The following is a 16,154-nucleotide window of genomic DNA, read 5'->3' on the forward strand; positions in this document are numbered from 1 at the left end:
TTAACCCAGAGTATTCAAGATATTGCAAATGTTGCAAATATTCCACCTTCTCCCTCTTTCCCCCTTCATTTAGATAACAGAAATTGAAGAAGAGAATGAATATTTGGTCAAAATCATCCAAGTGAACCATGAACAGAGTTAAACTTAAAGAAATAATGGCTGGCTCTGGTCCAGATCCATACTGCTCCAGAAAGTCAAAGAGGAAAGGGAAAGGAGGAGAAGGGAAGGAAATAAGCATTTACAGTGCCCCTCCCTCTCTCTATGCACACATATAAAGCACATATACGTACATGTGTATCTATGTATAGATGGATGTAGACACTTTTCTAAATACTATCTCATGTGATCCGCACAACTCTGAGAAGTAGGTGCTATTATTTTCAGCAGCTTACAGATGGAAAAACTGAGGCTGACAGAGACTGAGTTGTCCAGGATGGCACGAGTAACTATTTGTGGTCAGACATGAACTCAGGTCTTCCTGATTCCAGGTCCAGTGTTCTAATGAACAAATCTCAAGATTTCTGTTGTGTGTTAATACAGGAGTGCCAGGCCTAGAGGCCTGAGGGCTACCCGAGTCTTACCTTACCTGTCCCAGGTCTTCGGTTGGCCAAACCGGATAAACGTATGAGAGAAGAGACTTTCCGGAGTCGAACAAGGGTTAAGCTTTATTCAGGGTCCTGGTTACAAGTGCAGGAGAATTCTTCCTTAGGAGGGAGAGAGAAAATCTCCCAAGGAGGCAAAGATCTTATAATAAGAGATTGGAAGCAGAAGTGTAAGGGGGGAGAGAGGGGGAGGGGAGAGCGGAGAGAGGAAAAGGGAGAAGAGGCCTTCTGTCTGTCAGGGCCCCTCCATGCTAAGAGCGCCTTCAGGCTTTCCTGATTCTAATTAAGCTCTCCTGCCGCATAGTTTGAACCTGAATACCATGCCTGTTAGATAACAATAGGTGTGCCCAGATCCGGGACAGTCTCGAGGGGGATGCTCCTCCCATCACGTTTCTCACGGGAAGAGGCGGAAATACACGAGATTGCTCGGTCTCACTCCTCGATTCCCTGCTGTTTTCTGGGGGGCCTCATGAGAACTCTAAGATTTAGAAGTTCCCACCTTTACCCGCCCGAGACTGTCCACATGGAATTGAGCTTCCACCCCCAACACAGGAGTCTAGATGTAAGAACCTGCACACCATGCAAAAGCCCATACAATAGAATTGGCAATGTAAAATTAATGGGTATAAAAGAAGAACTTAAACCCAGCCTGTAGGAAATAGAGAAAGACCCAGTGTGAAGACTGCTAGTGAAAGGTCTAAGTAGTGTGGAGTCCCTCCAGCCCCAGTGCAGTCTTTAGCTTTGGAGTCTCTGGAAGGAAATAGACTTGCAGAAGAGCTCTCTGGGTAGTTTTAAGTTCAAATTCATATAATTGTAATGAAGCTTTCTGACATGACAGCAGGTTCATTTGCATATTCATGCCCATTTGGGGGATGCTGTTTGACTGTGTAATAACAGTGAAGCTTTGCATCTGTTTAGAGAAGCCTGGCTGCTTCACAATTCTAGTTTTGCATAGTGCTTCTTCAGAATACATACTGCTTATCATCTAAAAACCCAAAAGGGTTGGGGAGAGCTCAGAAATTCATGTTTCTCAGGCCCTTATTGGGAAATTAAGTCGAAAAATCACATCTCATCTTTAAATCAGATACAGCTCCAAGAAAAAAAAATCAAGCAGACTTAACTTCTAATCCTAGATCACTACTCCTCTCTCTCAGGTGCACATCATTTCATCATCTATTTTTAACAGGGAGGGATATTTTGATGAATCTGTGATGTCTTCACTGTACAGTAATCCCTCTGATCATGCAAATTATAACCTATTCATGCCTCTTCTCTCTTTTAAAAACATGTTTTAATCATCAAGGATCTGTTTTCTCATCTTTTCACCTTCCTTGCCACACAAATAAGAGCATAAGAAAAACAAAACCCATTATAAACATATATAGTCTATCAAAGCAAATTTCCACATTGACCATGCCAAATTTTTTTTTCATTCTGCATTCTGAGTCTTTTGACTCTTTGTCAGGAAGTGGGTAACAGGTTAGTCTTTAGTTTTTTGGAATCCTGGTTAGTTAATATATAGATAAGAAGAGTTCAGCACAATAGTATTTCATTGCATTTATATACCATGATTTTTCATCCATTATGAGCATCCCTCAGATTAATCTTTCTTTTAACCTACTCTTTCTAAATCCCCCTTTTCCTTTTCCCTTATTTTTCCCCTTTGAGTAAAATATATTCCTGTGCCCAACTCTCTCTCTCTCTCTCTCTCTCTCTCTCTTTTACTGTCTGTCTCTCTCTCTGTCTCTGTGTGTATGTGTGTGCATTCTTCCTTCTTCTGACCAGATGAGAGTAAGGTTGAGTTTCAGTCACTTTCCACACTGTCTCTTTTTTCATTTGTCTAGCTGTCTACTTATGCACTCTGATTATGTGAAATAATTTCTCCTAACTTTTCTTTTCCTTTTCTCCTCCCCACTTGTGTTTTCTTCTTCCCTGTTCTTTCCATTCTTTTCCTAAGATCATTAAGAGAAAACAGAACCACTCCTAGGTCTTGTCTGTCTATGAAGCTTGATGATGATAGGGTAAAAGGGAATGCATGAGTCATCTCCCCATATATGAATTTAAGCAGTTTATCCTTGCTTAGTCCTTTGTCATTATTCACTCATGTTCATATAATTATGTTTCTCTTAATGTGTGTGTTTGAACTTCAAAGTTTTTATTCAGTTCTTATCTTCTTCAGGAATGTTTGGAAGTCTTCTATTTCATTAAAGATATTTTTTCCCCATGTTGTATTATATTCATTTCTGCTGAGTAAATTATTCTTGGCTGTAAGTCCATATTTTTTGCCTTCTGGAATATCATTTCAAGCTCATTTTCATATTTCACTGCTCATTTACAGTGATGGCTGCTAAATTGTTTGTGATCATGACTATGGCTCATTGGTTCTTGAATCCTTTCTTTCTGGCTACTTGCATTTTTTTTTTAATGACCTAGAAGTTCTGGGGTTTGGCAATGATGTTCCTGGGAGTTTTAATTTTAGGATTTCTTTTAGGAAGTGACCAGTGAATTCTTTTGTTTTCTATTTTGATCTCTGATTCTAAGAGATCTAGGTAGTTTTGAGATTTCTTGTTCTACGATGTCTAGACTCTTTGTTATGGTGTTCAGGTAGTGTTCAGGTAGTTCAGAAATTCTTAAATTGTTCTTACCTTCAATTTGTTTCTTACTATTTAAAATTTTTTCCCCCAGTATTTGTCTTTGTTTTAATAAATATTTTTATTGCCTTATGGAGTCATTGGCTTTGATTTGACTCACCCCAATTTTTAAGGAGTTGTTGCTTGGGCAAGGTTTTGAACCTGTTGTGCCCAGCTGCTAACTCCCTTTCCAATTCTTCCATAGTAGCTCTCATTTTTTTTCCATCTTTTCCCTCAAGTGTTATCATTCAATTTGATACACACACACACACACACACACACACACACACACACACATGCACACAATTGTTTTCTAAATTACTGCTTCATCTCTTTCAGGAATGTAGTGTAGCTGCCTAAGTTGTGTTTTCTTTGAGGCTTTGCTTATAGATGTTTTGGAGTCATTCTCTTCTCCATTTCTATATTGAATGTCCCTGCCAACATAAGAGGTCATTATGTGGCAGGGGAGGGGTTTCCCGATTTTTTACAATCTACTTCCAGTCTTTGGACTTGATTTTAGGGCTGGGTTCTTCTACGCTTCTGAAGGGAAGATCTAGGTCGGTCCTACTGCTGCTTTCTTGGGGTCACTGAGTATTAGTTATTCCAGGATCTCAGTGACAGGCTAGGTACTTGTAAATTTTCATTGCTTTTAATGTGGTCTTATTCAGACCAAAATCTGATTGCTATCTAATCCCCCTTCTTTCCGCTCCCTCTCCCAGATATAAGTTCTGCAAGTTAGTGACCTAGGTTTGGGTCTGTGCTAGAGTACACTGGTGCTGGACTCCTCCCTTATCATCCAACTGGAAAGCTATTTTGGTTCAGAGCAGCAGAACTGTAGGCTTACTTGTGGTGTGAGATTCTTACCTTGGTTATTCCTCTGCAGGTTGGGCTAGAAACTGGAAGTAAGACTGACACTGAATGAGCTCTGATCCACACTATTGCTATGGTTACTGACTCCTGAACTTCCTACATTGCCCAGAGCCTCCCTACTCAAAATGCCATGACCCTGTGCAGGTCTCTTTCTCAGTCTGCCCTGGATCTGTGACCTGGAACTGGGTAGCAGACAACAAAGCTGCTGGTTTACTCCTTTCCCAGTGGCAGTGCCCTGGTGCTGGTCTGGAACCTCTTTTTGCTTTGGCTCACATCCTCTCCCTGGATGATGGGAGTATTCACCTGCAGTGTGCTCCTGCCTGACCCAGGCTCCAGTGCACACAGATCCCCCTTCTGTCTCCCTCTGCTCTGCCGGGCTGCACAAAGCACTGCTTTTAGGTTTCCACATCAGGATTCATTTTAATGCATTTTCTAGATCTGTTTGGAAAAGTTTATGAACAGCAGCTCACTGTACTGCTCTTACCACTATGCCATTTTAACCTCACCTGTCTCTGTCAATGTCTTCTTATTCTGTACAACTCTCATACATGTTCTCTCATCAGTCCTCACAGATGGTCCACCAGTGTGCTGGGGGCCTTTCTGCCAATCCAACCAACTAGGTTGCCACAAGTTGGGCGGAATCAGGAAGACCTGATTTCAAATTTGACCTCAGACACTAGGCAATTTGACCCTAGGCAAGCCAATTAACTTCTGTCTTCCTCATTTTCTTCAGTTTTAAAATGAGGAAAACAATGACACCTACCTCAATGTTAGGATCAAATGAGAAAATATGTGTAAAAGGCTTAGCACAATGGCTAGGACATAATGGGTGCATTGTAACTGCTTGTTCCCTCCCCGTTCCACTGTTTCCTCTTATACTTATCAAGAATGATGTTACTTACCTAGTTTATCTTGTATATTTCTTCATGGGTAAGGGGCTTCAGAGTACTCATATCCACCAATGTACCTCTCCATATTCCTTTGGATGACCTAAATTTTTAATTCCTTAGAAATTGTGTTTTTTGTAGTCCAAAGAATATTAATATATTAAATAATATGGGCCTAGAAAATAATTAAAATATTAAATAATAAGTAAGATATTAAAAAATATGGGCCTAGAATTAATTTTGTCTTCTTTTTATTAGAGAGGAAGCATAAGAATGATTGATCAGAATACTGGACTACGGGGTTTGGGTTCCCTTCCTTCATGACCCCTTAGGGTGGCAGATAATGATACTGTATGCTCCTACTCCTCATCTTATCTGTCCCCCCAAACATCTGTGGCATATATAATGAAAAAAAAAAAACCCCTGTACATGTCTCTCTGCTTATCTGTTCAAAAAGAATTGCTTTGTATCTTTGCTAAGCTATTAGAGAATTTCTTCTTACTTTTGGATAGGCCTGCATGAAGGAGGAGGAGGAGATTTTGTTTCAGCATCTGGCCATGTGAGCTGTAGGCTTCTTTCTATTCAAAGAAACCATCCCTTCCCCCAATTGCTCACTGTCCTTTCTTTTCTGTCCCTTTATCTGCCCTTTCTCCTTATATAAAACATTTGGCAGCTAATAAAAAACAAATAAGATGATTTTCTAGGCTTTGGGACATTAAATATAGTATGAAATTTCCCTATGCAGTCCAGCCTATTCTCCTTTACCTGTTAAATTCTGGTCCTGTTCTTTGCCCATCTTCAGTATACAAATAGTCCTACTCTGGTGCTTTATTGTGACATGAAGGTGACACTGGGTTATTCTGTCATGCCCTAGAAAAGCTTAGAGTACACTTCACACAATAGACCATGGCTTCTTAAACTTTTTCCACTAGCAACCCCAGTATTTCTTCAACTGTGGGTTGCAACCCCAGTTGTAGCTGCAATAGACTGTCTTTGTCTTCTGAGGATCAGTCTCATTGAGTATGGAACAGCTCATTGCCATTAGAATGAATTATTGAATTATTGGCCATGGCAAGCCATGGGACAAGGAGAAATACAAAATGGTCTTCAAGTCTGTGTGGCTTCTTTTTATTTGTACATCAAAAATGTCAAAGTGGTCAAAAATGGACAGATGGAGTTAAGAATCATAAAGATTTTAGACTGTAAGAAATACTCTGCTGAAACTAAATGTGAAATCCTGGTATAGTGAATAAGTAGTAATTAGTCTACTGTAGCAACCCTTCTGGACTTATTCCTTCAACTGGGCACTAACATTCACAGGGATGCAGCTATTGCTGCTTCTCATAAGGGGAACACTGAGCACCCCTAGGTTTTTTTTTCCTGTGGCTCATCAGCTGCCAGTGGTACCAACCCTAATACTGACTCCTGGCATCACTCATGGCCAGAAGTAGCTATGTTCCTCATTAACAACCAACCAGTTGAATTCCATTAGCTTGCAAGGTCCTGGGGAGAGTGAGTTCAAACTTAAATGATATATAGCAATAGGTACCTCCTGACTCCTGACCCTGGGAGCCCTTTTCACCCTTTGTGGAGTCCTTATGAAGTCCCATAGAAGTAACTCTTGGTTCTGAGGTTTAGTGTCTTTAGTCCAGAGCTTGCACTTCTCTCAGTCATGAGGGGTCTTACTCTCTAAAGCTGTCATAGTCTTCAGGTGACATCTTTTAACATCCATCTGCATCAGTTTATCACCAGTCATACTGTTTCTGCACTACTGCTGTGACTTGCAGTCTCTGGTGGGACCTCTACATCTTTCAAAGTCATCAGTTTAGTAGAGCCATCTCAGAATATTCATTTGACTATGTTCAGGAAAGAAACAGAGGCGTAATGTGCTCACACACATGGTGGCTAAGTGGGGTAATGGAGCCAGCTGCTCTTTGCCACCTCCAATCCGGTAGCTCATAGTCAACCTGTCTGACTCTCCACTGAAAGGACAAGAGGCTGAGAGATGGATAGGCTACGGCTTTTGTGTGTACAGACACTCAATTTTAGCTCAGGAATTCTTGAGATATCAGTTCTTCTGGCTCCCCATAATTTTCATCATCATAATCTGATCCCCTAAATTGTTCTTGGCCAGAAGTAAGCTCACCAGTTTCTGTGTGATTGGATTGAATTTAGTCAGTATATAACTGCATATGCTCTAAGGACTGACCCTCACATTGGCCAGCCCAATCCATTATACTACAGAAGTACTAAATTACTAGTATGAAGCTTTTCACTATAAATGAAAGCAGAAGACAATAGAAAGTTGCAAGTAAATTGAAAGCTAGTTCAGCTGTTCTCCTTGGAGAGGAAAATAAAGGAGTTGCAAGAATTAGTTTTATTGTGCATCCAAAGGCACATCATTTGAAAGAAACATCATTTCAATTTACTCTTGATAAACTCATATTGATTTCTTGCTTTTGGAGAGGTAGAACACTAGTAGCTAGGGGAAATAGGAAAGGCTGTACGTAGAAGGTTACATGAGCTGAATTTTAAAGGAAAACAGGGATTCTAAAAGGCAGAGATGAGCAGGAAGTGTATTCTAGGCATGGCGGACAGGAGGAGTATTATTTATAAAGAGCAGAAAGAAGGGCTGGATCTATGAGAGAGGCAATGTGTAATAAGGCTGGGTAAGCAGGTTGGATCAGTTGTGAAGGACTTTCAGGGTTAGAGAGAGGAGTTTATATTTGATCCCAGAACGAATAGCAACTACAGTTTACTAAATAGGAAAACAACATGGTCACATATGTATTTTAGGAAAATCCCTTTGATAGTTATGTGGAAGATGTATTGAAGAGTAGAGGCTTTAAGTATGGAGAGTAATTAGGAAGTCATATAATTCACATGAGTGGGGATGGCAGCCTCAACTAGCTCGATGGTTTTGTGGGTAGAGAGAATGGGACAAATGCAAGACATAGCCAAAATGATAAGACTTGGCCATTGATGACATATTTGGGGTAAGAACAAGGGGTTGAGTGTGACTCCGAGGTTATGAACTTAGGTGATTGGAAAGATGGTGATTGGAAAGATGGAAAAATGGAAATATGGAGAAAGGGGAAAAATTTAGGTTTGGAGGTAAACATAATAAGTTCAGTTTTGTACATGTTGAGTGTAAGATGCCCATGGTATAGCTCGTTCAAAATGCCTGATAAGGAATTGTTGATGTTGAACTGGAATTCAGTAAAGAGATTAGTCCTGGACTCATGACACTTAGTAGGCATTTATTAAATAAATGTTTGTTGATCAATTTTTCAGTCAATTTCAATTGTTTTCAACAAATTAATTTAGAATCTTAGAGTTGGAAGAGACCCTCGAGACAATTTAATTTAGCTCCTTCATTTTAGAAATAAGGAAATTGAAATCTAGAGGGGTTAAATGATTAGCTTGAGATGATTCACCAAGTTAGTTGGTGACCAAGTCACTAGATTTTCTGACTTTAGTAAGCATGATCTAGAATACAGTGGAGATTGAAGAGTGGCCAGATAGGAGGAAAACCAGGAGAGAATGATGACCTGAAAACCTAGAGAAAAGACAGTATCAAAGAGAAAAGGGTAATGATTTAATGTCAAAGGCTACAAAGAGATCAAGAAAAATGAAGACTGAGAAAAAGTCATTGGATGTGGCAATTAGGAGATTGCTGTTAACTTTGGAGAGAAAACATCCAGTTGAATGATGATGGGGTCAGAAGACACTGTAGAGAGTTAAGAAAGTGAGGAGAGGAAGTTGAGACACCTACTGTAGATATCCTCAAGGTGTTTAATCACAAAGAGCAAAAGAGATTAGGACAATAGTAGTGATGGGGGGAAGGTTAAATGAATGTTTTTCAAGGATGGGGGAAACATGGGGATGCTTTCAAGTAGTAATGAAGCAGATGGTAGACAGAGGTAAGTGATAGAGTGGGGATGATAGGGGGTGCAATCTGCTGGAAGAGATGTAATGGAATTGGATCACTTGTGCAGATACAAGGATTTGCCTTGGCATGGAGTATTTACTATATTTATAGAACTTAATGTAAGTAGATTAGGACATAAACAATGATATACGTTAATGTAATTCTATTTGGACATAATAATAGCTCAATTTAAGACTGGCAAAATGCTTTCACATAAATTATCTAAATTGATCTTCCTAACAATTCTGTAAGGCAGATAGTTGGGTAGAGCAGTGGACAGAGTCAGGAAGACCTCAGTGCAACTCTTGCTTCAGACACTTACTAGTTTTGTGACCCTGGGTAAGTCATAGCCTCTGTTTGCCTCAGTCTCCTCATCTGTATAAAAGCATCTAATTGTGAGAATACAATGTGTTATTTGGAGAGTACTTTATAAACCTTAAAGCACTATATGAATGTTAGTTGTTATTATTAGGTAGGTGATATTATTTATTAACCTCATTTTATAGATAAGAAAATTAGTCTCAGAGAGGTTAAGTGACATACTCAGGTTTACACTGCTAGCAAGTATTGGCAGGATATGAACCTAGGTCTTCCTAGCTGTAGGTTCTGCACATATCCATTATGTCAAAAAATGTTTCCAAATAGTATTGTGTGTTAAGATTTTGTGTTAACGTTTAAACAATTGATGTAGTCATCTTCTATCCTCCCCTCACACTGTGGTTGTCCTTTGAATAGAAAAGTGAGAGACCAAAACTAAAGAAGCTGCCCTTTAGATGACCATGCGTCTCCATCCTTATTTACCCTCAAATCACTGCAATAATGGCAGTAAGCATAGAGTGAGAAATTATTTATGTTTCTGAGATTTGGTGGTTGGGTATATTATATAATTAACCATTGAATGACATACATTTTAGGCATAAACTCGTGGAAAATCTGGTAAGTGTTAAGGTGAACACTGCTTTGAAGCTTTCCTAAGCCCTTGTAATAGGGAGCTCACTCTGAAGCAACAGGAGTTCACTGAAGTGAATATTTTTTCATAATGTCACTACACCATAGCATAAAAAGTATTCTAACTACATGCCATGAAATTAAAACAACAGACCATGACTCATGGTGAATTACAGCTTTATCTTACATTTACAAAGACTTTTTAAAAATAAGTAACACTAACATTTATACAGAAAGTAATGAATACCAAATCTTTCAAATATTTGCGATGATTAAAGAAGTCCTTTCATTTATGCCAGCAATACGTTGGGAGCTAACAGATAAAAACAGAACACAGAGATTGGGAAATACAGAAATCAGGTTTAAGTGTATGACAGACAGATGACAGATTTAAATCATACAGATTCACCTAATTTTAGAAATTCTGATTGTCTGTATTCTAGAATCCCAAAGATATCATGGTAGTATGGGATTGGGGAGAGAAATCTGCTATCATTTTTAAGAAGTTAGAAGATTAAGAAAGTTTTAAAATATTTTAAAGGGCCAACATATTGCTAATATTTAAAAGGGGAGAAAAGCAAACTTGGTATTTAGACTTGTCAACCTAAATCCTAAACTGATTGGGGGCAGTTTAAGGCAGGGCAGTAGTGTCAAAAATCATGTTAAATCCTTGATGAGAATATGGGGTTACCAACTAGACAGGCTTCATAAAGAGCTGTCATGCTAATCCAAGCTCATTTAAGATAAAAATGACTGACCTGTTAAAAGTCTAGACAATATGTAATCTATATTGACTTTGGCAAATTTCATTAAGGGCTAATATAAAATACTTTTTAATGTCATTTAGCTTCATAGATTTAGGACTGGATGGGATCTGAGGTACAATGTCCTCATTTAACCTAGAGGTTAAGCTCAAGATAGATTTGAGTCTCAGTCTTCTAACTTCAAATCCAGTGTATCTGACATTATATCAGAGTTAGGAAATATATTGAAGACCATAAAAGAGTGTTTTTGGTGGCTCTACCTCAAAGTGCAAGGGTGGGATGGAGGGATAATGGTGATATTTTGGGAAGGGTAATCTCTAGCTGAATATCACTGACATTTTCTCCATGATCTGGGTCACTGGCAAGAATGCCTATTAAACCATTCTGAAGATGCCACCTTCCAGGGCAGGGTTGGGAAACAGGAAATTGAGTCAAATTTTACATTATCTTGATAAATAGTATAATCTAATGAAAACATTTATTAAGTAATTTGTTATTTGCAAAGTATAGTGCTAGGTTTTGGGATTTAATGACAGCAGTCCCTTTCTCGAGGAGCTCACTCTCACACACTGCTATAACCTAAAAACAAATAATGTAAAGTAATTCAGGGAAGGGGAAAGCATTTAACAACTGAGGAGACTGAGGGAAGAAGGTGGCACCTGAGTCAAACTTTGAAAAAAGAGAAGGATTCAGAGCAAAAAAAGCTGAGTAGGCAGCTGAAGGATCAGTAAGTAGAGTGGCTCAAGAAGGGAAAGCCAAACTGTTTAAATACACGATACAGAAAATGGGCCACGTGCTGAAAAAAAGCAGAGAGAATCTAAAAATTATAATGGATATACTGATGTGATAACATCGTAATTTCAAAGAAGTGTGGTACAGAAAGGACTGAATGCATTACTTAAAGAAACATGATATATTAGCTGAATTTAACTCATTAATGTAAATAAGAGAATAATGCAAACAAGGTTACAAGGGCAATTTTTAACCTAATTGGATAAGAAAATGTTTTCTAATATTCAATATTATCTATTTGAAGAGATATTTCATTTTTAAACTGTAAATAAATCTTAATTATTCATTAAAGTAGTTATGGTAAGACCTCTACCTGAAAATTTGTAAGTCTTTAATTAGTGCTACTGACACAACTGTAATTTCTTTATTGGCAATGACACAACTGTATTTCTTTAAAAATATCCAATCTTTTAGATTATAACTTTATATCAGTATTTCCCATAGTAAGTTTGATTTCATGAGGCTTTACTCTAAATAAAAGCTGTGAAAAGGCAGGACACTTTAACTTAAGCAATTGGGCATGATAAAAGAAAGAATATTTTGAAATTCTGCAACAGGTTACTGGGTATTTGTGTAATCAGCTTTTTTATTAGGCACTTTTCCCCAAAAGGACAGTTTTATTTATCCATCTTCTAAGGCAAAAAGGGTGTAACTGATGATTTTTCAAGGTTCATTAAAAAACAATATGATAAATTTACAAATCTATGTGTTGTCATCTTGCTTTTTGATATGGCAATTAGATCAATTTTAAAAGACTAGAATTTAACTTTTCAACCCACAAGTGATTAATTTTAAAAAAAGATAAAGTCTTGAAAAATTGGGTGATCAGTTGTCCTAACTTCCTTATCCATTAAGTAACTATCATTGGAAATAAGTGATAACCATGTAACAACTGATAAAGTTAAAAATCATATCTAATATGTTGCAAGGCCTCTTGATTTCACCTTTGCAATGTCCTTCTTTCCCGACATTGCCATCATATTGGTGCAAGCCCTCAGTACCTTCTGTGTGGTCTACTACAATGTTTAAATAATAGTTTGTGTACCTTAAGTCTCTCCTCACTCCAATCCATCCTCCATTTAGCCACCAAAGTGACTTTTCAAAACCACAGGGCCAACCATGTCAACCTCTCTCTCCCCACTTAATGAGCTATAGTAGTTCTGTCACCTCTATGATCAAATGTAAAATTCTCAGGAATTCAAAGCCCTTCATGACCTAGTCCTGCCCCTACCTTTCTAGTCTTTTTACTCCTTACAAATCTACATACTGTGATATTGGCCTCCTGACTGTTCCTGGAGCATGACACACCATCTTGGCTGAAAGCAATTTCTCTGGTTGTCTCCCATGCTTGGAATGCTCTCCCTTCTCATCTCTACCCTCTGGCTTCAAGGCCCAATGGAATTCCTTCTGGGTACGGGCAGCCTTTTCTAATCCCTCTTAACTCGAGGGCCTTCCTTTTCATTACTTATTTTTCCTATACATAGCTTGTTTGCTTGCTGTCTCCCTCACTAGATTGTGAACTCTTTGGGAGCACGGGATGTTCTCTGCCCTTTTATTTTTGTATCCCCCCTGCTTAGCACAGTACTTGGCATATGGAAGGCGCTTAATAAATATGTATGGAGTGACATCTAAGAAACCTATGGGAAATAATCTAGCGGAACAGAATTGATTTGATCAATATTATTTGTATTGGGAAATCAGGTTTGGTCACATATCAGACATTTGAAAAGCTGTTAGTATAATTACAAGTGAATGGCTAAAAAGTCAGATTACTCTAAATATAAGCAAATTGTAAGAGGTATATTATTTCAACTTCTACTTTAATGGATAGAATACCTGGGCTTGGAGCTAAGAACACCTACTCAAGTTTCATTCCTGGCTGCTGATGCCACTTATGGTCTGTGTTCCCTCAAGCAATTCTCCTGCTATATGTTTCAATATCTCTCTATATGACTGGCTTTGTAATAAAACAACCTGGGTTCACATCCCACTTCTGATACTATTTATGTGACCTTGGACAAGATACTTATTCCTGTTCAGCCTTAGTTCCTCATTTGAAAAAGGAGAGAGTTACACTTTGTGATCTTCCAGCTGTGACTCTGTAATACTATGAACTTACCTATTAAGAAAGGCTGTGATCTGTTGGTGGACACAGTTCCCTACGTCTTTTCACCAATACTTTAATATTATAAAATATGAATGATTCCATTTACACTTTGGTATAAGTTCTTTATGACTTGGGGTGGCAAATCTTTACCCTTGCCCCCACCAAAATGATGTGACACTCCAAACATAGTGAGGCTGGCACCTGGCCCATGGGCATAGCCCTTCCCCCTTTTTGGACCTAACAGAGTTTGTACCCTGCTGGCATTGCCTTCAAAAACTCAGGGTCATCCCAAAGTTACACCCCTATTTTAATGACACATTAAAATAGCATTTTAGTGGAGGTCACTGCACATTAAATAGCCCAGAAAAATCTTTTTCTTCTATGTAAAAGCCTGTACATTATTTTTAATACATGAAAAATAAACCAAACTTTCAACTACTTTAACTTCACTGTATCTTTTATTGTTTCAAAGCTGACTCACATTTTGTGAGAAAAGCAAACTATAATCATTTTTCTACTTTAGTTCAGTGAATGAGCCCTTCTGGGATAGTTTAATTATTCATAACTGTCCTCGTGGGCAAAAACAATTCCTTCCATTGATATGCATTTAACTGTTGCATAAAGGTAACTCTTATGTATATCCTAGGCACATTTCACAGAGTAATTAAAAGGCATGCTGTCATTGGAAAATAGAGTTTTAAGTTATAAGTGAGAGAAAAATCCCCCAATTTTTTGTTTCATTAAAGACAATCTAATTTCCATTTTCAACTTTAATACATAATTATATTAAGACATTACAAATCATTAAATATATTTTATTTAAAATAATCATTCTCCTAAGACTTTAAGGTATAAATTTGGTCACCAGTTATCATAACAATAGAAAAAAACTAGTTTTAATAACTCAAACCAAACAACCAAACAATAAAACAACCAAACAATAAAGACAAGACAATCTACAAATTCCGTATCAATGGTATTTTAGATATGACATGAATATGATATCCAAACTGGTCATGGTCTTGCAATGTCCTATTTCCAATTTCCAGTAGAAATTCTCAATAAGCTGCCAAGTACTTCGGTCCTTCATCTTGATATTTCATTCTCATTATGTGCTACACACTGGCTTTGTTGAATGTTTCAAAAGTAAAGTGAGTTCAAGTGCTCTGAAGAGAAGGTTGATTTCATATAAAAATGTTCATATTTAAGCCACAATATGCAGCTTGCCTCCTACTCCTTTGGTTTTTATAAAGATCCCTTTGGAAAGTGAATTGATAATTGTTCCATAAAAAAGTTCCATTCAGACAGTGTAAATTACTGCCTACACTGTTTGTGCCAACGTCCTTGTCTTTCTGTCATCCAATTTTTTATTTAGTAGGTTAGATAATGATGGGAGCTTGATTTTGTCCATATTTTTGCTGTAAACATTTAGAAATATACCAAGTACAACTAATAAACCAGACCACACATACCTAAGAGGGAACAAAAAGAGTACAAGAACATCAATGTAACAATTCATTGTAAACAAAGGAACTTGGCTACGCACACATAATAATTACTTTCAAAGACAGAAGTTTACTAAATTACTATATTATTTGATATTATCATTATATATTTGGTATTACTTTTATTATAAAGTAACTTCAAGGGATTGGAAAAAGAAAAGGCATCTAAGCCCCTCAACTTTAGAAGCTTTGTGACTTTTGGTAAGTCACTTGCCAACCTGGGCCTTGGTGTCTTTTTATGTAAATTGAGGGGTTGGGCTTGTACCAGAGCAATGGTAAAGGAATTTGAAGATCATCCCTGCTTCTTATTAGGCCTATGTGACCTGCTTTGAGCGCTGGCCCAGCCCACAGCTTGAGTCAGATGGAGCCCATGGTGGGAAGAGCTTGCCAAATGGGTAGAGTAGGAAGAGAGAGTGAGGCAGAGTTCAGGCAGAGCAGCTAGCATGATTAAGAAAGGATGGAATTTTGCTTAAGGGAGTTTGTTTGTGGGGAGGTCTAACAGAGGGAAGGCTTGGGGATGTTGGTGCTCCTTGTATTGGTAATATGTACAAACTTCCTTATTACCACGGTGGAACTGGCTTTCTGGTATCTGAACAAATATTTTGGTTTTGTCTTTAAGGAAGAGTTTATATTTTGTGAATTTACCCTGGAAATATGCCTGCATATAAATAGCAATTGCTGTGGGTAACACATTGGTGTTACAACCAGGACTCGAATTTAAGAATACCTCAAAGATTAAATGGTTTCAACTCATGTAGTACATTTTTTTATTCATAAAGCAAAGAAAATGGAGATAGCAGATGAACTATTTTGTATTTCAAAGCAAAATTATAATTTTTTCGTGTCTGAATTAATTTGTCTGGTTCTTCTAGTGTCCTAGCTTCTTCTAGTGTTCAGGTTCCTCTAACTTCAGTTCTAAAATTGTGACTTCACTTACTGAGATCTCTATTGTACTGCATCTTTTCTCTCATCTACAGAGAAAAGCCATTCTTTGTTTTTAGTGCAACATTTAATTTTGAACTTTTCAGAACAATGGTTTGAAGTTCAAAACCCAAACTTTCCAGGAGGTCTGGAAAACATAATCAAAGGATGTGCATGGCCTCAGAACTTAGAAATTG

At 37.9% G+C, this 16,154-nt stretch overlaps 1 protein-coding gene across 7 annotated transcripts in view; it reads right to left on the bottom strand.

The window, feature by feature from the left end:
- Positions 1–13,970: 13,970 nt before the first annotated feature.
- Positions 13,971–16,154, bottom strand: part of SLC35B3 (solute carrier family 35 member B3) — a 59,968-nt gene continuing 57,784 nt past the window's right edge. For 6 of the 7 annotated variants that reach the window (XR_011965898.1, XM_072603787.1, XM_072603778.1 and 3 more), the window contains exon 10: positions 13,971–15,003. Coding sequence is in view for 5 of the 7 variants with exons in the window: in XM_072603787.1 (XP_072459888.1) it covers positions 14,853–15,003 (151 nt within the window). In the remaining 2 variants the exon portion in view is untranslated. The remainder of the gene's footprint in view (positions 15,004–16,154) is intronic. The other variant, XM_072603779.1, reaches the window with a different exon arrangement.

Source organism: Notamacropus eugenii, chromosome 4, assembly GCF_028372415.1.
Source record: "Notamacropus eugenii isolate mMacEug1 chromosome 4, mMacEug1.pri_v2, whole genome shotgun sequence".
Classification (NCBI taxonomy): domain Eukaryota; kingdom Metazoa; phylum Chordata; class Mammalia; order Diprotodontia; family Macropodidae; genus Notamacropus; species Notamacropus eugenii.